This window comes from Schistocerca gregaria, chromosome 7 (genome assembly GCF_023897955.1).
Source record: "Schistocerca gregaria isolate iqSchGreg1 chromosome 7, iqSchGreg1.2, whole genome shotgun sequence".
NCBI lineage: Eukaryota > Metazoa > Arthropoda > Insecta > Orthoptera > Acrididae > Schistocerca > Schistocerca gregaria.
Window position 1 is genome coordinate 309,491,185 of NC_064926.1, and position 23,529 is coordinate 309,514,713.

General features: G+C 42.3%; 1 protein-coding gene across 1 annotated transcript in view; it reads left to right on the forward strand.

Annotated features, from left to right (window-relative positions):
- The window catches only part of LOC126281744 (UDP-glycosyltransferase UGT5-like), a 52,196-nt gene that overhangs the window by 19,258 nt on the left and 9,409 nt on the right, over positions 1-23,529 (forward strand). The window contains exon 3 of the mRNA XM_049980931.1: positions 22,652-22,871. Within this exon, the coding sequence (XP_049836888.1) occupies positions 22,652-22,871 (220 nt within the window). The remainder of the gene's footprint in view (positions 1-22,651; positions 22,872-23,529) is intronic.

Genomic DNA, 23,529 nt, shown 5'->3' on the forward strand with positions numbered 1-23,529 from the left:
AAATGACCTGGTGGATGACATCAGAAGTTCACTGAGGCTTTTTGCAGATGATGCTGTGGTGTATCGAGAGGTTGCAACAATAAAAAATTGTACTGAAATGCAGGAGGATCTGCAGCGAATTGACGCATGGTGCAGGGAGTGGCAATGGAATCTCAATGTAGGCAAGTGTAATGTGCTGCGAATACATAGAAAGATAGCTACAAAATAGCAGGTCAGCAACTGGAAGCAGTTAATTCCATAAATTATCTGAGAGTACGCATTCGGAGTGATTTAAAATGGAATGATCATATTAAGTTGATCGTCGGTAAAGCAGACGCCAGACTGAGATTCATTGGAAGAATCCTAAGGAAATGCAATCCGAAAACAAAGGAAGTAGGTTATAGTACGCTTGTTCGCCCACTGCTTGAATACTGCTCAACAGTGTGGGTTCCGTACCAGATAGGGTTGATAGAAGAGATAGAGAAGATCCAACGGAGAGTAGCGCGCTTCTTTACAGGATCATTTAGTAATCGTGAAAGCGTTACGGAGATGATAGATAAACTCCAGTGGAAGACTCTGCAGGAGAGACGCTCAGTAGCTCGGTACGGGCTTTTGTTAAAGTTTCGAGAACATACCTTCACCGAAGAGTCAAGCAGTATATTGCTCCCTCCTACGTATATCTCGCGAAGAGACCATGAGGATAAAATCAGAGAGATTAGAGCCCACACAGAAGCATACCGACAATCCTTCTTTCCATGAACAATACGAGACTGGAATAGAAGGGAGAACCAATAGAGGTACTCAGGGTATCCTCCGCCACACACTGTCAGGTGGCTTAAGGAGTATGGATGTAGATGTAGATGTAGATGTAATTAAGAACGTGACTTGGGATTTCCACTACTTGATTGAAAACAGATGCAGTCGACTATCACAAATTTATTTTATCTCACGACCTTCAATCATCACATTACATGACTCTCCTACCAGGCAGTGGCAATAAATTGCATTTGCGTGGAGTAAAGCTCGATAACTCAAAAGTAATTCCTATCGACTGATCCAGGCGTAATGCGAAGTGCGAGATGAATTCTACAGTACATGGCCCATGAAACCCTCGTGGAAACTTTGGCGACATGATCCAACAAACTAATCAGAGGCCGGAGCGGGCACAATATCACCGAATTCAGTGTGGCGGAGCGTCGTCGTTGTGTGAACGTCAGCCGACCTCGTGGTGCTGCAAGGCTGCGCTTGTCTATTGACTGCTAGCTATCTTGCTCAGTACATAGCTGAACCAAAACTTCCTATCTCCAAGCTCAATCGTTCCCTTTGTTAAGTCCTAAACTGCAGAGATGCTGCTCTTTCTCAGGCTCGCTGAGTCAAGAACTCTACGTCTGCACTCTAGGAAAGCTGGGAACATAAGACTCTCGGAGACTTCTCACAGTCCACTCTTCGCCTTGGTTTCCCCTCCAGCAAAATCACTTACGCCAATTGCAGCGCAAGTCATGTAAAGTATGCATCGCTTCCCAGTGCCGACCAATGCCTGCTCTGGGAAGTGAACAAATTCCCGCAAAATGTCCCTTACTCTTAACTTCTGCTATTTCACTCCTCCCAGGCCACCCATGAAGGTTAGCGTCTGCACAAACACCAAGTTTTCCGGAATTCTTACTCCCAGGAGAGTACTTCGAATTCCTTGGTCCTACGTTCCCATCAGAGGCCGGCGTATTTCATTCTGTCGCTCTTCACCTGACTTACTTCAGACTCTGCGGCCCGTGAATACAGCATGAAGTTGCTATAGTGACGAACACGCATATTTTGACCTCTGCTGACCGCTCCACCGCAGCTTTGCGCAACTTTCTCCAATGTTTCACAGAAAACGGGACGACAGACATATATCAACAGGTGTACAAGTTCTCCATCTGTTTCCCAGTACAACAGCATGGAGTCGGGGTCAACCACCCACTCATTGTCACTGATCTTAAGGCGGCTGGAGGCCATGTACTGTTACCACTTTCTCAGAGCTTGAGACGCCCTAAGCTGCCTATTGTCACTTCCCTTAGCTGCTCCCCCAATCGGCCATGGTCAAATACTTCCCTGGGGTAAACGAGCGTCCAGTAAAGCGACTCGTTTCCACAAAGTTTTCATGTCATGTGAATTACTTTAAAACCATCACCCAACATTAATTATTCCACTACGTCCGTACTATACCCTCTACAAGATGCATTGTGCCTTGTCAGTCATTTTGTTCAGCACTACTGTTCACTCACCGTGAGTTAGGTGATCTTTAATGACTTCATGTAAGGGGAGGATTCTCCCAATGAATCTCAGTGTGGCATCTACCTTACCGCCGATTAATTTTATGTGGTCGTCCCATTTCAAATCGTTCTATACGCATACTGCTAGATATTTTGTAGAAGCAACTGCTTTCAGTGGTTGTTCTGCAATTGGGTGATTATACAATAAAGGGGATTTGTGTCTATGTATTCGCAATGCGTTACATTAGTTTATGTTGATGGTCAACTGGCACTCACTGCACCATGACTCCATCCTTTGCAGGTCTTCCTGCATTTCGCTACAATTTTCTGCCATTGCGACTTCTCTGCATACAACAGCTTCATCCGCAAAAAGCCTTTTAGAACTTCTGACGTTATGAGATTTCAGGCAAAAAATGAGCTGATTTCTTGATAAGTATACACGCAACTAAGAAAGAAAAAAATTCACAAAAAGGTGTGTGTTGTGTGCTACGTAACAGAAAAAAGAAATGTAAGTGTACAGTATTTGAAAAAGTGTTATGTTCTCTAGACTTAGAAGATTTGAGGTCTATCATACCCAAAAATTATACTGCTGACACATAAATCAGTCATAAGCGCTGATGTGTACCAAAGCTCATTTCACAGCAACCACTAGCGTATTCAGATGGTGTTAAACTACGAGGCTTCATATCGCAGGATAGCAAGTGAGAAAGTGGAGAAGAACTAACTGTGGATCACCTGTGTAGTGCCCTCTTTGTCCGTTTACCTGTTCAACGCAGGGCGTTATGCTTGTAAACGACATTTCCCTAGGTGTGGCTCAGTATCATCGGATTTGCAAAACTTGTAGATGATATTTCTCTGTGTTATTTTGTTTTACAAATATGTATATACTATGTACGAGGGTTTCCCAGAAAGTAATGTTCCGCATTTTTTTCTTCAAAAATCCTTTATTGAACATAATGAAAATTACACACACGAAAGAATGGTGTTTCATCTGCACACCCTATTTTTCCACGTAATCTTCATCCCTTTCTACGTCTTTCCTCCACTGAGAAACAAGGGCGTATGTGCCCTATCGGTACCAATCCTTGTCCTGGTGGCGGAGCCAGAGCTTCCCTGTGTAAATCACCTCCTCATTATCTTCAAAATGTCTTCCTCGAATGGCATCCTTTAGTGGCCCAAAGAAGTGGAAGTCCAGGGGGCTAGGTCAGGGCTGTCAGGTGACAGCCGTGGATGGTCTCCCCTACCGCTGCAAATCGTGGAGCTCTGCCGAACCGCCTTCTGATAAACTCACCCTCCGTGCCTAGCGACTAACTTATGTCGACAATAGATGCTCCACATGTGTTAGTGAATATTCCCCACAGTTTCTTTCTCTGCAATGTCGTGTGACTAGGGCCTCCCATCGGGTAGACCATCCGCCGCGTGAAAGTCTTTCGAGTTGACACCACTTCGACGACTTGCACGTCGATGAGTATGAAACGATGATGATTAGGACAACACAACACCCAGTCCCTGAGCGGATAAAATCTCCGACCCAGCCGGGAAACGGACCGGGGCCCTTAGGATTGACATTCTGTCGTGCTGGCCACTCAGCTGCTGGGGGTGGACCTTTCTCTGCAGTGAGAAAGTCAATGACTCACGTTGCTTGTAACGTACATCATCTACAGAAGCCATTTAGTAACTGTCCTGCAGCTACGCTATTGGGTCGGAAGTAACGAAAACTTGGCGCGCTCAGTTAGGAGACTTCGGTGCACTACTTTCTGGGCGACCCTCGTATAAATGTGTGTCGTGTAAAGGTAGACTTCTAGCACAAGTAAAATGAAATAAGTGTACTCTTCATGTTTGCTGATTCTCATCACTTTGGTATTTCTAATGTTTGTCTGCTGTCCATACTCTTTTGCAGTTTTACGATCATCTGTCTCAGCCGACAGTGCTTGAACGTACTCATACTTAACTATATTTTTTCTCCTCCAAGTATTGTGCCTGTTGCTTTTTCTAATGCTTTGCCCTTTACCTTCCAAGTTAAAAGCATGATAACACCCCTCATGGTAACGACGCGCGCTGCACTGAATGTTCCAGAAAAGAGTACGGTTCGCCTTTCGACTCCTACAAACGTTTCCACTTTAGCTATTTCGAAAACACGTGCCGACTGTTGCTTCCCGTCGCTAAACAGATGTAAGGCATTTCGTCACTTAGCGACCACTCGCCCACTTGTCAGCGCACCTTCAATGCATGTGAGCATCTTTAAAGTGTCCTCAGGCGCTCAATATTTCTACTTCTTCTGCATCTTCTTCTTCTTCTTCTTCTTCTTCTTCTCTGCGGGTGTTAAACGAAGTTCCCTGTTACGGTACCCCTCGTTACTGGGGTTTTCCTCTGTCTCTTAGGGGTATCTGTTACTCTCCATTCTTTCTAGTTGTTCGTTCCATTTTCTCCCATAATCTAGAATTTTATTATTTAGAGCATAAATTTTTAGTTCTTCTCTGATATCTTTATTCCTTAGTCTGTCTTCTATTGTGCAGCCTTTAGCTCGTTTCAGGAATTTCTTTTCTCGTACCTGAATACGGCTTCCTTGCTTTTTGCTAATCAACCAGACCAGCCTGAGGACTTCAATTGTTCTGTAGAATTTAATTTGAGTGTTTTCTCGAGTTTTGTTTTTAAGGTTGCTGTCAATTTGTCCTCATACCCGGCTAAATTTACTTAGCTTCATTCCTGTGTCTTTCTGTAGCTGTGTCACCTCACACGCTAAATAACTGAAGTGATTTACTTGCTCTAAAATGTTCTGATCTACCACTGTTTTGGTTGTCATTTGTTCTTTCCCCATAAAGGCCATTGTCTTAGTTTTCGTGTTGAGCTCTCCATGACAAATTTCGCATTTATTTGTTTCGGTAACTAAATTCCTTTGCAAGGCCTCTTCATCTTTATGCGCTAGGACCACTCCATTCACGTAGGTAAATGTTAAACCAAGTTGAGGAGATACAACAGCCTTGTTGTACTGCTCGGTTGGTTGATATATCATTAGTCATTTTCCCGTTGAGATCTAGAGTTTCCGATATTCGCGATTCGTCATTGGCTCCCAAAGTTTCTGTCTATCGACATTGTCAAAAGTTGTTTTAAAATCAATAAAAGCAACGCGTATTTCTTTATTATATTCTCTGCTTTTTTTCCTATCATCTGCTGTAAAATAAAAACTGCATTTATCGTAGAGCGTCCTTTCTTAAATCGCTTTTGTTTCTCATGGAGTACTGCTTTCGTTATGGTTTTAAGTCTTGTGCTTAAATCTTAGTATCCATCGCGTATGCTCCGTTTAGTAAACATATTCCTCTGTAGTTGCTGCGTAGGCTTTTATTTCCTTAAAAAAAACTGACGTCACTCTAGTAATCTTACAGTCTTTGGGAATACTATTGCTTTCCCAACATTCGTTTAAGAGTGTAGCACACATCATTCCTTCTCATCTACTGATTCAATTTCAGTTTCTTGTGCTGTATCATAATACCATAATCCTTAGCAATAATAAACCCATTGTTATTTATTTTTACCTCCTATTTTTCTGTTGTGTTTAAAGTTTTTAAAACGTTATAGGCCATTTGCTGCCTCCTGTGAACACCCCTGTGTTCTTGGTGTGTATTTCGTACAACACATTTAGCAATATTTCATCTCCCCTCATAGGATTGCGTCCCTCAGCTGTGGGGTGTCAAAAGTATTTCATATAGGAGTCACCTTTTTCATTAACAGAGTTCATTACATCCTCATTCTAAATTTTTAGGCCCTTTATTTTCCTTATTTTTTTCTATTTTACCGAGAGTTTCTCCTGCTACTCTAAATATCAGATTCTTTAGATTTTGCCATTCTTCTTCTATAATATCCTTAGTTTACAAGTTTTGCTAGCTCTTTATTCAGTCTGCTTTGGGAAAGATTTGATTCTGCTCTCTTCAAGCAGGTATACTTTATAAACTGTTTTATCGTGTTAGTTACTTATTTGTTTCGTCATTATCTTCCATTTCGCAAAAATGTCTATTCTGGAGATTACTAGACAATGAACTGATACTATATCCCGTCCTCTATAAATTCTCATATCCCTTACTTGTCCGGCTAGCTTATCATTTACCAAAATGCAGTCAATTATTGATCAAGACCCCTACTGGCTCAGCTATATTTACGTATATCTCTTTTCTCAAAAAGTAAGTTTTTTATTTTTAGATTATTGTAAGTGGCAAACTTCTCAGTATTTTTCTATATTCATTATACATTGGTTGTCCAAAAAACTCTATAATATTCGTTACTGGGATGGTTCCTATTCTGGAATTGAAATCACCCATTACAAAAATCTTATCAGTAGCTCTGTCTTTATTCAGAGTCTTCTGTGGTTCTTCATAGAAGGTTCTAGACTCATCCTTTTTCTCTTTCTTCTGGTGCATACACACGTATAAACGTGGCATTGCCTCTTCTCAGTTTCAGTGTGATTGTGAGTATTCTTTCACCTATGTACATGCAATTATTGATTCCTTTTTCCCATTTCATATGGCACACCTTTGTTTGCTTCTTCGTTTTGTTCCACTCCGCTATAGAACGTTATCACCTGCATATTTATCATCTCTCACTTTCATTTTTGTTTCTGTGATTTCCACAATATCGACATTCATGCCTTTTAGTATTAGTTCTAGTTCTGTCCCTTTTTTTGGAATTCCTCTGACATTCCAGGCTGCTACTGTGATGTGTCCGTTGTTCAATATTTATTGCGCAATAGTATTGTGTCAGTATATTACGCGAAAGTGCAAGAGCAGGAACGGCACGGCATTATTGCGTAATATTTATTCCCGGCCCGCGTGAGTCAGAACTCTGACTTAGTAGCGAACTTATCAGCGCCAGATGATTCAGATCTCGCAGTACTGAGATTGCAGTCGCTTCGTGCTGCGATCAGGTTACCAAGAGGAAGCTGCGAAGGGCGAAAAATTAGCTTGAAAGACGTTCACCACACTTCCGCACTTATAAGCCAAATAGAACTTGCAACATAGGCAGATGACTATCGGGATTTTTTAAGGATGTACGAGGAACCTTTCAACGAAGTGGTGAATTTCTTTTCACAGAAAGACTACTGTTTATGTTCTCTTCGGATTTCACTTTCCAGAAGGCTGGAAGCGACCTATAAACCTAAAAAAATAAGATACATAAGTGCAGAGGATCGTTAGTTAGTGCTGTTTTGTATTTCTGCGATAAATTATTCTCCCTTCTGAAGCGAAAACATAAGCTGTTTCAGTGTTGTTTCCGTGCACTTAAACATGTTTGTCGACAGTGTTTGTGAATAAGTGTTAAACATGTAATCACACTGCTCCCCTAAACGCACTTCCTTTCATTTGTCTGTACTAATGTATTCATATCCATACGGCGTCACTGGAGTTTCATCATATCTCCGTGAAACATACCAGCTTATTAAGGGCAGCCGGAGGTGCCTATGCTGCCCATGTTAAAATCACTAAGTTTGAGGAACATTATGAATAAACTACCAAATAGAAAAATTGGAAATTTTTTTACATATAGAGTGGTTTAGTATTGCAGTTATGACAGAGGGATTTTGGAGTATCTTTTCTAGTTTCCTTCCAATTATTTTTCTTCTTCATCCTCCAAAAGCTTCCTCTTCTGTCTTATTTATGGCCTGTTGTTCTATCATACTTCATATGCCTTTCTCTTCTTTCTGCTCCTCTTATCCTTTGTCTGTCAATATTTTGTTAGTGCTCGTACAGTGTTCACCCCAGCTGTAAATCCTAATGCCTTCAGAACTTCACACTTCACACTGTTCCCTTGGTTGTAGGTTGCTATTGCATCATAAATGCCAAAGTGCAGTGTTTTTATGCTTACAAACACCCTTTTAGGAATCACTTTCCAAATCAAATTGTTTACGCACTCATTAGGATTCTGCGTTTTTCCGTGTAGACATTTGTGTAACAATTCTGGCTGTGCTAAGTCATGAAAAATTGGTTTTATTGCATTTATCACAGCTGCTGCAAACCATGTTTGTGATCATAGTCCTTTTTTGCATTATTTTGCACCAGGAATCTTTTGGGCACAGGCTGTGTTGAGGGTATTCATTGGAAGAGGCAGTATGAAGGAACAATGCCCACACTGCTTTTCGCATGTCACTAACATTACTAGTATTTTGCCTTATAGCATACCCATAGTATCTCTGTAGACGTTCAATCACCTCATCAGTAAGCCTGCCTCTCCCTCCTATTGTCTTTCCATCACTGAGCCTACTTGAACCCAAAGTTTGTTTGAGCCTTCGAAGCCGTGCACCCATACGCTTTTGCACATGCCCAATGCATTCCAACTTTTCAACTACAAATTCATTTCCATATGGTTTCAGTTCAGCGGCCGCCCATTTCCTCTGCAGGCGTGGGGGAAAATAGTAATAACTCCACTTCTAGGGCGAGTAGTACAATAATTCAAAGTTTACATTAAAGAGGAATGTTCCAATTAACTTTCGGTAGCAAAACGAATCGTAATTTTTTGGATTTGACCACCTCCGGCTCCCTTAAAGGAACCCGCACTTCTTTGAATGTACTCTATCTTTTTTCTAATACTACGTAGTAAAGTCCCCAGGCTGATGAGAAGTATTCTAGAATCGGTCGAACGATTCTTTTGCATCTTCCTTTTCTCTGATTGAATCAAATTTCCTTAGGGTTCTTCCAATATATCTCACACTGACGTCTGCCCACTCTGCGATTGCCCAGAATCGCCCTCTATGTATAGTCCTAGATATTTAGGACCTAAAGGTAGGGGCTGTTCCAGTAACTGTTCGGAAATTGTGTAATCGAATAATGCCGGGGTATCTCCTCCTAAGCTATCTACCGAAAGTATCCGGACACCTCGTTGTAATGCAGAACTGACTACTAAACGTCGCGGAACGCGGGACTACCGGTATAAAAGGAGGCGGTGAGTGCTGTATTGTCAGTAACAGCGGAATGGGTCGGTCAGCAGAGCTCATTGGCTTCGAACGTGGAGCAGTCTACATCTACATCTACATACACACTCCGCAAGCCACTGTATGGTGCGAGGCGGAGGGTACCCTGTACCAATACTAGTGGTTCCCTTTTCTGTTCCTCTCGCAAACAGAGCGAGGGGAAAACCTCTATCTGTTTCCATACGAGCCCAAATCTCTCTAATCTTATCCTCATTGTCCTTTCGCGAAATGTACGTCAGTGGCAGTAGAATCGCTCCACAGTCAGCTTCAAATGCCGGCCCCCTAAGTTATCTCAATAGTGCTTCTCCAAAAGAACGTCGCCTTCCCTCCAATGATTCTCATTTGAGTTCCAGTAGCATCTGAGTAATATTTACGTGTTGTCCGAACCCACCGGTGACAAATCTAGCAATCCACCTCTGAATTGCTTCGATATCTTCGTTTAATCAGACCTCGTTCGGATCCCAAGCACTCGAACAGTACTCAACAATGGGTCGCACTGTCTCCTATATGCGATCTCTTTTACAGATAAACCACACTTACCTAAAATTCTCGCTGCGTGGGGTGACTTACAGCATTTTCAAAAATCTTCGAGAAGGTAATGTACTGAAGAGTGATTAGGCTTCTCAACAGTAAAGGGATACTTAGTGAATCACAGTTCGGATTTCGAAAATGGTTATCCACTGAGACACAAAATACAGTTTCACTGTCCACATAATAGAGTCTTTAAATAGCAAAATGTCACCAATAGGAATTTTCTGTGACTTGTCCAAAGCATTTGATTATGTGAACCATGACATTACGTTACCGAAATTACAATTCTATGGTATAAATGGAATAGCATATGAGTGGTTTAAGTCATACCTACAGAACAGGAAGCAAAAGTTTCCTTATATGGGTCAAATGATTTAAATAACTTTGCCACTTCATCTAACTGGGGTGAAATTACATTAGGTGTTCCACAGGGTTCAATCGTGTGTCCGCTTCTGTTCTTGATATATGTGAACGACCTCCCTTCTTATTTGAAACAAGAAGCTGAACTGACACTGTTTTCTGATGATACAAGCATAATCACTAACCCAGTAAAAGAAACTCCAGTTGAAAATGGTACAAATAAGGTCTTTAGAAAAGTCATTAATTGGTTTTCTGCAAATGGGATTGCTCTAAACTTTGAAAAAAACACCGTACACCTAATTTTCTGCTGCTAAAAGTACAGTTCCTTCAATAAATATCAACAGAAGTCAGTAGACGCGGTAGAGCATACTAAGTTTTTGGGTGTAAATACAGATGAGAATCTTTATTGACAAATTCATATTTTAGATCGAAGGTGACTAGGTGCAGCAACTTTTGCAATTAGGCATCTTTTTAAAAGATTGGGAATTTTTACAACAGCCGCACAGTAGATTTACTCACTAATGAAATTTGTTCTCAACAGCATGGACCAGTTTAAAAACAACAGTGACGTTCATGATTATAATGCCAGAAACAAGAAAGACTTACACTATCCTTTACTCAACCTATCTTTGGGACAGAAAGGGGTAAAAGATGCTGCTATAAAAATTTTCGATAAATTACCAGATGGAATAAAATGTCTGACAGACAGCAGTAACAGCTTCAAAAATAAATTGAAATCATATCTCCCTGACACCTCCTTCTATACCATAGAAAAATTCTTGAAGAGGAATAAATAAATCTATAAATATAGTACATGCACTTTGTGCCTTTAAAGGGAATGGGGTAAATAACTGAAATATTAATATTTAATTCTGTATTCTAATATATATATATATATATATATATATATATTCAAAAATCTTGTTTCATATGTGCATTTCTTGCGCACTTGACACGTTCCACATCATAACGGCTGCCGTACCGTGCGATTGATCAATGGAACACGCAACCAACTAACTAACTAACTGTCTCAGGCGCCTTGCCACGGTTCACACGGGTATACCCGTCGGAGGTTTGAGTCCTCCCTCGGACATGGGAGTGTGTGTTATCTTGTTTCCAATTACTGCGGAATGAGCACTACAAAACATGTTTTCGTCCGTTTTTTATATGTATACCAGGGCACATTCGAGGAGAAACGGCGTAATTCCAGAGCAATTTCCGGTTCGCATTTGAAGATAAATGGTGCAATTTTAGTGCGATTTCTAGCTCACATTCAAAGAGAGATGATATAATTGTAGTGCGATATTTACAGTGTGGTGTAACACATTAGAACATGACAACTGATCGCCACTGCGTTGCAGCATTCTTATATACAACAATATCAACGGCCAGCGGCCTCACGGAGCTCCCCCCGTTATGCATCAGATCATTTATACGTAAACAGTAACAGCCATACACAACGCACCTTTCGTGTACTTCTGGAATTACTTTTACACCCACTGCCCTAGCCTCAGGTAGGAATCACACATTGAGTGTTGTCTCTTAGGAAGTCCTGGTTCAGCCACAAAGCTGATCTTACACTCTGTAGGCTCGTATTCTCTTCACTAAACGACAGTCAGGAATTGTATCAAGTATCTTCCAGAAGTCAAGAAACGTGGCATCAGGAAAAGTGCCTTCGCGTACGATGCTCTAGATCTCATAGACGAACAGTGCAAGCTGAGTTTCCGAATCCATGTTTCGACTTCCATGGAGGAAATTTTCGTTTTCAAAATACGTCATAAAGTATGAGCTTAAAACCTGCTCCATAATTCTAAAATAGACTGACGTCAGCGACGTCGTCCTATAATTACGTGCATAACCGATGCCCCATCTTGGAAACGGGAATGATCTGCACTTCTTTCCACTTTGCTAGGTACCAGTCGTTACTCATCATCACAGGTATCTTATCCAGTACAGTTGCGTTAATGGTTGTTTTTCAAAGGACTTGGTGGCCTAGCATCCATTATGATTTGATTTTCTATTTAATGATCTCTGATAATATCTATGTGGCAACGGCCTTACCGCAGTGGATACATCGGTTCCCGTCAGATCACCAAAGATAAGCGCTGTCTGGCACTTGGAAAGGTGACCATCCGATCCGCCATGCGCTGTTGCCATTTTTCGGGGTGCACTCAGCCTCGTGATATCAATTGAGGACCGAATAGTAGCGGCTCCGGTCAAAGAAAACCATCATCACGACCGGGAGAGCGGTGTGCTGACCACACGCCCTGGATATCCGCATCCTCATCTGAGGATGACACGGCGGTCGGATGGTCCCGATGTGCCATTTGTGGCCGAAGACGGAGTGCTTATAATATCTATCGTTGGCTTTCGTATGATGATTGAAATGTGGACCTGTATTACGATATTCAGCGCTGAAACAATTTTGAAGGTCAAATTCAGTATTTATGCCTTCTCTCTGTCATCATCTGTTTCAGCATTAATATGCTCACTGAGTGACTGAACATGTGATTTCGATCTCCTTATTGACGTTATCTGAGACAAAAATTTCTTAGGTTCAACCTCACTTTGGCTTTATTCTGGTTTTGTTTGTCTACTAGGTTTTGACTTCGCTTACGACGGAGATGAAGCTCTCTTTGGTTTCACAGCTACTTTATAACATGGAGACTGGAGCACATTGGGTCTTTTCCATCCGTCACAACCTTGTTCGGAACTTAATGTGTCTAAGGCACATTGTACAGTACTTTTGAGTAGTACACATTTTGTCTCCACGTCTTCGTTCTCAAAGATGAATATTTGACTTCTCAGATAATCTGCAATTTGTCTAACATCACTCTTGCTAACCAAATTCTACCAGACAAAAAGAGTGACTCACCAGAAAGGAAGGAGGAAACTAAAAGGAACATCATGGCTTGAAAGGGTATGTGACATGATATCGGTGATTGAAAACTCGAGTCAGGTTTACAAAACACTTGAATGTATGAACCAACTTACCCGTATGACGCTGCACCTCGTCTGGTACTGATACATGCACTGATTCGGTTTACAAGGGTGTCGTAAAGCCCTTGTAGCTTCTCCTGACGCGCACGGCTACTGCAACTGGCCCTTGATATCGTGTATACTGGCGATGGGACAGACCTGATGTCGTAGCTGGTCCCTCACATGGTCTATCATCGACAGATCAGGGGTTCTTGTTGGCCACAGGAATACCTCAACATCACACAAAATGCTCATAGCGATATGCGCCATGTGTGAACGACCGCTACCCAGTTCAAAAATGGCACCACGATATTTCCACATGAGAGGTAAAACATACAGGCTGTCTGTGACGTACTGTTGTGCTGTAAGACTTTCTTCACTCACAACCAACTGAGACCTGAAGTCGTAGCCGATTGCTCTCTACACGATGACGCCATAAGTAACGCGGATGTGTTCTCCACAACACTGAAAGAATGCAATCAACCCACAGGTCGCCTCCATATACGCTGATGGTGTTCATTCAGTGTAGTGCACAACTGTGAATCATCACTGAGCACAATGCGACGCCATTCATCAGCAGTCCACGGTTCTTGGTCACGATACCGCTCCACAGGCAGCCACATGTGTTGTGATGCTAAAGTTGCTCGTTCACAGCCTAATCAGTGTGACGACTTGCTCGTCGACCCTTCTGACTGTCTGCGGGCAACAGCGACTGATTGGTGAACCCTGCATGCCTGCACTGATGGAGTGTGGGCTGGCAGATGGCGGATTAGGTAGAGGTTCGTCAGTCTGAACCATAGAGCTGACCACAAACACATCGCCCATACACACAGGCAAATGGGTTGCGGCCGACTCTCTTGGCAGACGAGTCAGTCGACTGGTCCACCTGTGTATGGGAACCTTGACGATAGCCTCCGTGTGGTTCAGTAATTCCCTAGTCTGGCTGCTGCTAGTCTCCGACTAGAGGTGTGGGATGCCACATAAAGTTAGAGGAAGACCATTATTTTTTTCGACAAGCACGCCTATCCTTAAAACCACTTGCGTTCCAACATCGCACCATTATCACCTTCGAACGTCGCATAAATGTGGATATTGCACGATTCGACGAGCTGGTCAAATGGAGATCTATACTGAGGCCTCTTTGAATCTTTGTCAGGTGCTGCTAAAACTGTCTCGTGGTATCTTCATGCACTTCACAGTGATCCAAGATTTGACACTGTTTACGTCCCTTGTATACCCTGAAAGACCTGGTAGCAACGCTAACCACGAACAATACTTATTCTTTTTTGTGGCTGTTCTACCTGTCACAGAGAATTGCAGCTCTAATTATTTACATACCTGTGGACGGTGCATGTGTATACAAAGTTACATTGCCATATGACTATGTCTTGTTGGGCGCTTAACTTTTTTGTCAAGCAATGTATTTTCCTACATTTTTTAACATTCCGGTTAATGCACATTATCAATGATGCTTTCACACTCTTGTAATCACCGTTCTCCTCCTCGACGGTAGCTATTTTGAGAAGGTCCGATCTGTTAGTTACTAGGTGATCTAACACAATGCTTTCACACATTAGTTCTTTATCTGTCTACTAGAAGTAATTTCCAGAGACGGCTTTCTGACCAATCTCACACGAATCTCTTTCTCTGACTCCATATTTAACTGACTCGCTCTCCCATTCTATAGATGGAAAGATGAAGTCATCCCACACTACAATAGTGCCGCGAGCTAAAGCGCATGTCTTGCGGTGTAGCGGTTAGCATCGCTGGTTAGCATTCTACAGGTATCAAGTTCAAACCAAACTCCGAGCAGTTATGTATTATTTAGTATTTATCGTTTCTGAAGTGTTCTTGAAATAACATGGTTGTAATGTTTGTGTACTATGGAGTATTTGATGTTTGTATAAACACTAACACTCTTGAAAATTCGAAGTTTTTTGTACATAGCTGTACTTTCCATACAGAGGCAGAGTTCTGTTCTGTCTGTACGTTAGCTTCATTAATAAACGTGCTTTCAGTCCTAAATGCTGTACTTCAGTGACTACCCAGCCTTCAGATTTAGACTTGATTGTGATTTCGACGAGACAATAACATGGTCAGGAAACTTAGCCGTGATGTTCCCCAAACTTTATCTGAACTCTCCGACACTACAACTCGTACCGCAGAACGACGATAAAAGCATCCGATTACCATGTTCGGCCCATATTTGAAGCTTACATTCAGCCACACTATTTCACCTTATGAATCTGTAACAACCTCACAATATGCCATTGAGCTTTTTACGGCAATAAATACGTCAAGACTGACATCTAGCCTATCTCTCGATGTATATTTCAACCTGAATTTAATATTCCGCTGCTGTTCACTTTCGGTCACAGCCAACTTTGTGTTCGTACAGTATTAACGGCATGGCGGCACAGATGCGAGAAAAAAAATACGCATCGCAAAGGTGCCGTGAATCAAACTAGGATGTAAAGAGGGACGCAACGCTTGAAAAAAAAAATTCTGTTTGAGTCCAAGCAGGTAGAGAACATACAATTACCAATCGTACCTTTTGAGACATACGACTAGATCTGTATGGGTGGTAGAATTGTGTACAAAGCTTTAAGATATGTCTTATGGCCTACACCTATATGTAAATTTAATTTACGAGCATCGTGGTCCAGAAGTTATATTATCTGTGCCAACTTTCATACGTAGGCCATTAATTTAAGAGAACTACATTTGTCAAAAACATCATGCGATTACAATGATTTCTTTAATTGCTGTAGATAACCTAAAACACTCTGAAATGCCTTGTAAGAGATTGAGCATCACTTAAGAAGCATTACTTTATTTATCGTATGGCATACATCACAATCGCACAATCCTTATACATTTTATACAGAATGACATCAAGAGATTTCATATAATCAACTGCCTCCTCTGTTGCAGCAAGGAAATCGTTGAAGGTTCTCTTGTAGGATCGAATCGGGCTTTCTTCCACTAAGTGTGGACCGTTCGTTTCTCAGCTCCGCAGTCGCAATTTGTAGAGAGCATTAGTACATCTTCCGTGGCCTGTACGTATGCGGTTTAGAGTCTTCCATTCTTTGCGTGACTGGTTGAAGCCTGACAGTTCCTCAGCCGTCATGAAACTTTGGCATTTTGGTGGCCAGTGTTCTTGCCAGTGTCGTTTCCACAGACTGTCGACATCAAAGTTGGAGTTCGTCATCTCTTTAGCAGGTAGTAATGCTGGTGTTCTCTATTTAAGTCTTCTGTGCTCCAAGTGAGCTATATAGCTGTGTATGGGCAGCTGTGGGTTACTAGTTATCTTGCTGAACTCGCTGAGAAGAGCGTTTTTTCGCAGCATATCTGGGGGTGGTATGTGGCTCAGGGTTGGCAGCCATACAGTGGGCGTAGATTTTATTGTGCCACTGATAATGCCCATGGTGTCATTTAGTACCACATCGATCCTGCTTGTATCCGGGCTGTTAATCCACACAGGAGCGCAGTATTCTGCCACCGAGTAGACAAGCCCAACTGCTGATGTGCCGAGTGTGCTTGCTTTGGAGCCCCAAGTGGTGCCGCACAGTTTATAGATGATGTTGTTTCCTGTCCTTGCTTCTCGTAAGAGAGCGTCCTGTCCTTGTTGAATGGGCTGTGCAGCAGGTCTTCTGCTATCTCAGGATCTCCACTCTCAAGGAATCTCTGATACTTATTGTTTCACTCTTTGTCCCATCCTGGTAGATATTGTTTACCGAACCCCCTTGGGATAGCAGCTTTCGCTGCACTTTTAATTGCATCTATGAGTCTGTCATAACTACTTGCTGATGGGGGAATCCATCCCAAGCACTTATCCCATTTTTCCGCTTAAATATCCCACTTTGCCTTTCTGAAATTCTATCTTGGGCGTTATAGGTTGTTATTAGTGGGATATTGATTCCAATTTCAATCTAGACTGGGCAGTGATGGCTATGAGGGAAGTCTGTTAGGACAGGTCGTGTAGTTCTGAGTATGGTCAATGCCAGCCGTCACAAAGCATCAATCTGGAATATATTCCTTTCTCCAAGCTGCTGACCTAAATGTTCCTTGGTCCTTTGGGTCGAAAACTAAGAACAGGTTATTATTATCTGCCCATTTAGTAAGAGCCTCGCCATTTGCATCAGCTATTCGTTATTTCCACAGAGGATTGTGGCTGTTAAAATCCCCCACGTATATTGCTGGGGGTGGCACGTATGGCAGGACATCTTGAGGCAAGGGAATGGTTGGTGGTTTGTACGCATTTCTCGTTGGCAGACCTCCTATCTAGACAACAACTTCATGTATGTTTCCATGCACAGTTTCTAAGCACAAGTGAACATCTCCAGTCGATGATCACACATACGTAGCCACACCATATGCATGATGATACGTTGCACCAACTAGGTTGTACCTCTCCGTTTAAGTTGGTCTTCGTCTTCAACGTGAGTTTCCTGAAATGCAAAGAGATCCACGTTATCATCACATAAAATCTTACTTAGTACTTGCCACTTAGCCGAGCTTATTCCTTCTATATTGATATGGCAAATCTTGAAGATAGGTCCAGCGGGCACCGTCTGTTGGTTCAAAAAGGACCCTTTTCTAAGGCCAGTCATAATGGTTTGACTCACATTTGTGATATACGATGTACAATTAGCCAGGAGATCAGCGATCAAGATCAATGATTGATTGGCCACATCGAAGTGACTGTTCTTTAGCCCCACCCGAGAGACACGTGTAGCTTATGGTATGCTACGGATGCATCGACCATTGTCTTAAGCAGTATTATCACGCTACATATTTTACTGAAGCGCCAATTATCGGCTGTTTCATTGGTAATTTATATCTACAGCAGTATTTCACAGGCCACCTGACGGTGTGTGCCGAACGTATTCCACTCACGAATGGTGTGCAGCAAGAATGATTGTCGATAAACCTCTGTTTTAGCTCAAATTTCTCGAATTTTCTCGCCGTCGTCATTTCGTGAGATCTCGTATTGGGAGGCAGTAATACTCTCTACAAAAAGAAGACGCACCTCGAAGGAACTATATGAATGGGTAATCGGTAGATGTGATACACATGTACAGACTACATACAAACAAATGATTACAGTTTCCTAAAAATTGGATAATTCATTAAAGAGGGAGACCTTCACAAATTGAGCAAGTACGTAATGCACTGGGCCACCTCTGGCTCTTACGCAAACAGTTATTCGGCTTGTCATTGGTTGACAGAGTTACGGGATATCCTCCTGGCGATATCACGCAAAATTCTGTCCAAATGGCGCGTTAGATTGTCAAAATTCCGCCCATAATGCTCTAAAGGTTAACAGCTGGGGAGAGATCTACGACTTTGATGGCCAGGGTAGGGTTTGGAAAGCATGAACACAAGTAGTAGAAACTCACTGTGTGCGAGCGGGCGTTATCTTGCTGAAATGTTAGCCCAAGATGGCTTGACACAAAGGGCAACAGAACGAGGCGTAGACTAACGTCGACTTACCGTTGTGTCGCAATGGTGCCACTGTGAAATGAAATGGCACCCCAGACCATTACTCCTGGTTCTCGGGCCGTTTAGCGGCCAGCAGTCAGGTTGGTATCGCACTGCTGTCTGGGGCGTCTCCAGACACGTCTTCTCTGGTCATTGGGGCTCAGTTCGAAGTGGGACTCATCACTGAAGATATTTTTATTCCAGCCAATAACACTCCAGCCCGACACCGCTGCAGACGGCCTGCTGGTGTACAGAGGTGAGTGGTAGATGGCTCAAGAGGTGCCGTGAGCTCAGCCCTCTTTTTGTGAGCCGTCTATTAATGGTTTTGTGGTCACTGAAGTACCAGTTGTACGTCGGATCGATGATAATGATGAATACGGGGTTTTGAGTGCCTGTCTGACAATTCCTCTGTCCTCACCTTCTGACGTCTTTCTAGATCGCCCGTTTCCTTCCTGATGCTGTGTTCGGCCATGGTTCACCCATTCCTGTCAATACCGTTGAATAGTGGCAACTCACCTATTCAAATGCCCAACAATTCACCGATTACTCCAGCCGATTTCTCTGAGCCCAACTACACATCCTCTCTCAGATGCTGACATATGGGTACATTGTTCATGCACCTGTCTGACAGATATAGTTTTTGTCCAGCTGAGGGAATTAAATTCGTAAGGTCTTTATGCTCTGCTATCGATATGTTTCCCATTTACTATTCTTGCCAACTGCGCGATGTAGTTGTGCTGCAACAGCACACATTCATCCATTGGTCGTCAAAGTTTGTAGTTTTGTATCATCCTTCGATATCTGTATGAATATCAGTTTGTGACCAATTTTTCTTTTTTGGTTTAGCATGTATGATTTTTGACTTCTACTGGAAAATACTCTCTTGGAATTTCAATAGTAAACCTCTCCGTGATACACAACGCCATCTGGCTGGTTTGTCACGACCGCCATGATTTCGTATTCTGTGTCAATCTCTTCATTTCACAGTAACTCTTACGGTCAACATCCTCAGTTACTTGCTGCTTATATTCAAATCTTTGCCTTTGCTTACAATAAGTTCCCTGTACGGCCCGCTCTACTGCCATGGAAGTTGTTCCCATATACTTCAACACTAGGGGAGCATCCAGTCCCTTTTCCGACACATTCCTTTCGTCGTCGATTCTGCGTAGAACCGCCAGATTTCATTATCCTATCAGTCCCCTTAGTTCTCAGCATCCTTCACCACATTTCAAACGCTCTTATTCACTTTCTTTCCAGTTTTCTTACAGTCCTTGAGTAGATTCTGTGGATTGTCAGAAGCTGAGTGTGTTTTATTTGACGACGTGAGGGCAGACCTGGATCTCCCCCAGGACCTACCCTTTATTTGAACTCACAATGAGGTAAGTGTGGTTCGTACAACAGTTTTTGTGTGATGACAGGATTTCTTCCCAAAATATTGGGTGTGCAATTTTTATGTGTCGCAGAAAGCCATTATTTCTAAGTAGTCACTCAGCCACAATCATCAGTCTCCTTGTTACTGTGTCTGTTGTTGTTGTTGTGGCCTTCAGTCCTGAGACTGGTTTGGTGCAGCTCTCCATGCTACTCTATCCTGTGCAAGTTTCTTCATCTCCCAGTACATACTGCAACCTACATCCTTCTGAATCTGCTTAGTGTATTCATCTCTTGGTCTCCCTCTACGATTTTTACCCTCCACGCTACCATCCAATGCTAAATTTGCGATCCCTTGATGCCTCAGAACATGTCCTACCAACCAGTCCCTTCTTCTCGTCAAGTTGTGCCACAAATTTCTCTTCTCTCCAATTCTATTCAATACCTCCTCATTAGTTATGTGGTCTAACCACGTAATCTTCAGCATTTTTCTGTAGCAACACATTTCGAAAGCTTCTATTCTCTTCTTGTCTAAGCTATTTATCGTCCGCGTTTCACTTCCATACATGGCTACATTCCATACAAACACTTTCAGAAACGACTTCCTGACACTTAAATCTATACTCGATGTTAACAAATTTCTCTTCTTCAGAAACGCTTTCCTTGCCATTGCCAGTCTACATTTTATATCTTCTCTACTTCGACCATCATCAGTTATTTTGCTGCCCAAATAGTCAAACTCCTTTACTACTTTAAGTGTCTCATTTCCTAATCTAATTCCCTCAGCATCACCCAACTTAATTCGACTACATTCCATTATCCTCGTTTTGCTTTTGTTGATGTTCATCTTATATCCTCCTTTCAAGACAAAGTCCATTCCGTTCAACTGCTCTTCCAAGTCCTTTGCTGTCTCTGACAGAATTACAATGTCACTGGCGAACCTCAAAGTTTTTATTTCTTCTCGATGGATTTTAATACCTACTCCGAACTTTCCTTTTGTTTCCTTTACTGCTTGCTCAATATACAGATTGAATAACATTGGGGAGAGGCTACAACCCCGTCTCACTCCCTTCCCAACCACTGCTTCCCTTTTTATGTCCTCGGCTCTTATAACTGCCATCTGGTTTCTGTACAAATTATAAATAGCCTTTCGCTCCCTGTATTTTACCATTGCCAACTTTAGAATTTGGAAGAGAGTATTCCAGTCAACATTGTCAAAAGCCTTCTCTAAGTCTACAAATCCTAGAAACGTAGGTTTGCCTTTCCTTAATCTTTCTTCTAAAATAAGTCGTAAGGTCAGTATTGCCTCACGTGTGCCAATATTTCTACGGAGTCCAAACTGATCTTCCCCGAGGTCCCCTTGCACCAGCTTTTCCATTCGTCTGTACAGAATTCGCGTTAGTAATTTGCAGTTGTGACTTATTAAACTGATAGGTCGGTAATTCTCACATCTGTCAACACCTGCTTTCTTTGGGATTGGAATTATTATATTCTTCTTGAAGTTTGAGGGTACTCCGCCTGTCTCATACATGTTCCTCACCAAATGGTAGAGTTTTGTCAGGACTGGCTCTCCCAAGGCTATCAGTAGTTCTAATGGAATGTTGTCTACTCCCGGGGTCTTGTTTCGGCTCAGGTCTTTCAGTGCTCTGTCAAACTCTTAAATCAGTATTGTATCTCCCATTTCATCTTCTTCTACATCCTCTTCCATTACCATAATATTGTCCTCAAGGACATCGCCCTTGTGTAGATCCTCTATATACTCCTTCCATCTTTCTGCCTTCCCTTCTTTGGTTAGAACTGGGTTTCCATCTGAGCTCTTGATATTCATACAAGTGGTTCTCTTTTCTGTGTCTATACTGGTATATTACCAGAGTAATACTGCTGTATTTTGCCAGATATGTGGGTGGTCTTTTATACATTTCACTACGGCACGCTATATTTTCAATACACGTTTGGCGATACAGCTTGGTTTTAAATTTTATTGTTAGTTTTTAATAGATTTTTCACCATCTTGTCTCTACTTCTTTCAAGGAAGGGAGCTGATGACCACGCCGTTTAGCGTCCTAAACCACTAATCATCTCATCATTTTAGCACATTGGTGTACGTGGGATACTCGTGTCTTCTTTTGGCGAGTAATGCGCGCCTTTCCTGTGCTATTCTGATTCTTTTGTTATCCTTGTTTCGTCCCCCATCCATTATATGACTTCCAAAGTTACAGAATCCCTTCATTTCATGTAGCAGACAGTCTCCAATTTCTCCGCTATGTTTGTTGCTAATCCCATTTCGCAATACATTATGCTTTGCTTGGATTAGACTGAATCCACAGTCTGTGCACAGTAGACCATTCATTCCTTTCAACAGGTCGTGAAATTCTCCCTCAGTGTGACAGGGGACTGCATTGTCATAAACAATACTTATCATTGATACCCTTTCACACGGAATTCAATTTCCATTCCTGAAGTTTTCTTTCATTTCCTTAACTGTTTCTTCGATATAGAAATTGAGCAGCAGAAGAGAAAGACAGCATCCACGCCCGATGTACGTTTTAATCCAAGAAATTCCCTCTGAGTCTTGTATTCTTATTGTAACCTCTTGGTTCTTGTAGTAGTTCCATGTGACCGGCCTTTCCCTTTAGAATATACCTATGTTTCTGAAGATGTCAAACAATTTGGACCGCTCTATATTGTGTAATGCTGTTTCCAGGTAAACAGTTTGTACTACCATTAACTATTGTTTATGTTCTTACAGCCCATCCAAACGTGCGGGTGTTCATCATGCAGGGAGGTCTGCAGAGCCTGAACGAGGCGACGTACCATGCTGTACCGCTTCTGGTTATGCCCTTCTTCTCTGATCAGGCGCACAACGCCGCCAAGATTAAGCAGGCCGAGATAGGCGTCTGGCTCGAATACAGTGATGTCAGCAAGGAGACGGTTCTGCGAGACCTGAAATCATTGCTGAACGACAGCAAGTAAGTATGAAACAAGGCGTGACTTGTACTCCCTCACACAAATGAGTTAGAGGTGTAGTGCGCGCAAAATGCCGTGGCCTCTAGATGCGCAGACGGCTGGGGAAGCATGGGGAGAGCGGCATTGATGGGGGAGAGAGGCATTGCTGGGGGTTCATGAGCATTGGAGGGAAGTGCCATTCTAAATTGAAGCCTACGCTCACATTTTTTATAAATATTAAGTGGGCCCCTTCATGCCTATATTTGCATGGTGACCATTCAAAAAGATCTACTGTCATCTCTTCTTTGACTAGTATCTAAAAAGAATACCACCGAAACTGCAGCGATTTATTTTCGCCTGCTTATTAGCCATTTTTAATTTTCAGAAAAGTGTCACAAGTGCCGAATTTTGAGTAAAATCTATACATTTATCTGGTTGCTATGTCAAAACTTACTTCTTTTGCCAAAACACTGCGGAGTTTGCACTGTCTCACCTCACTAAGATGTTGTGCACACACAATTGCGAGAGAATTCTGGAACCATGGTTTCTTAAGCTTATTGAGTGAGGAACTGACGAAAAGTAAAGTCAGAAGCTTATAAAAAAGCACATCCTTGGTACAAAAAAACTGTAATGCCTTCACATATGTTGTTTCAAAACCCATAGCATTTCTCGTTTCACGAG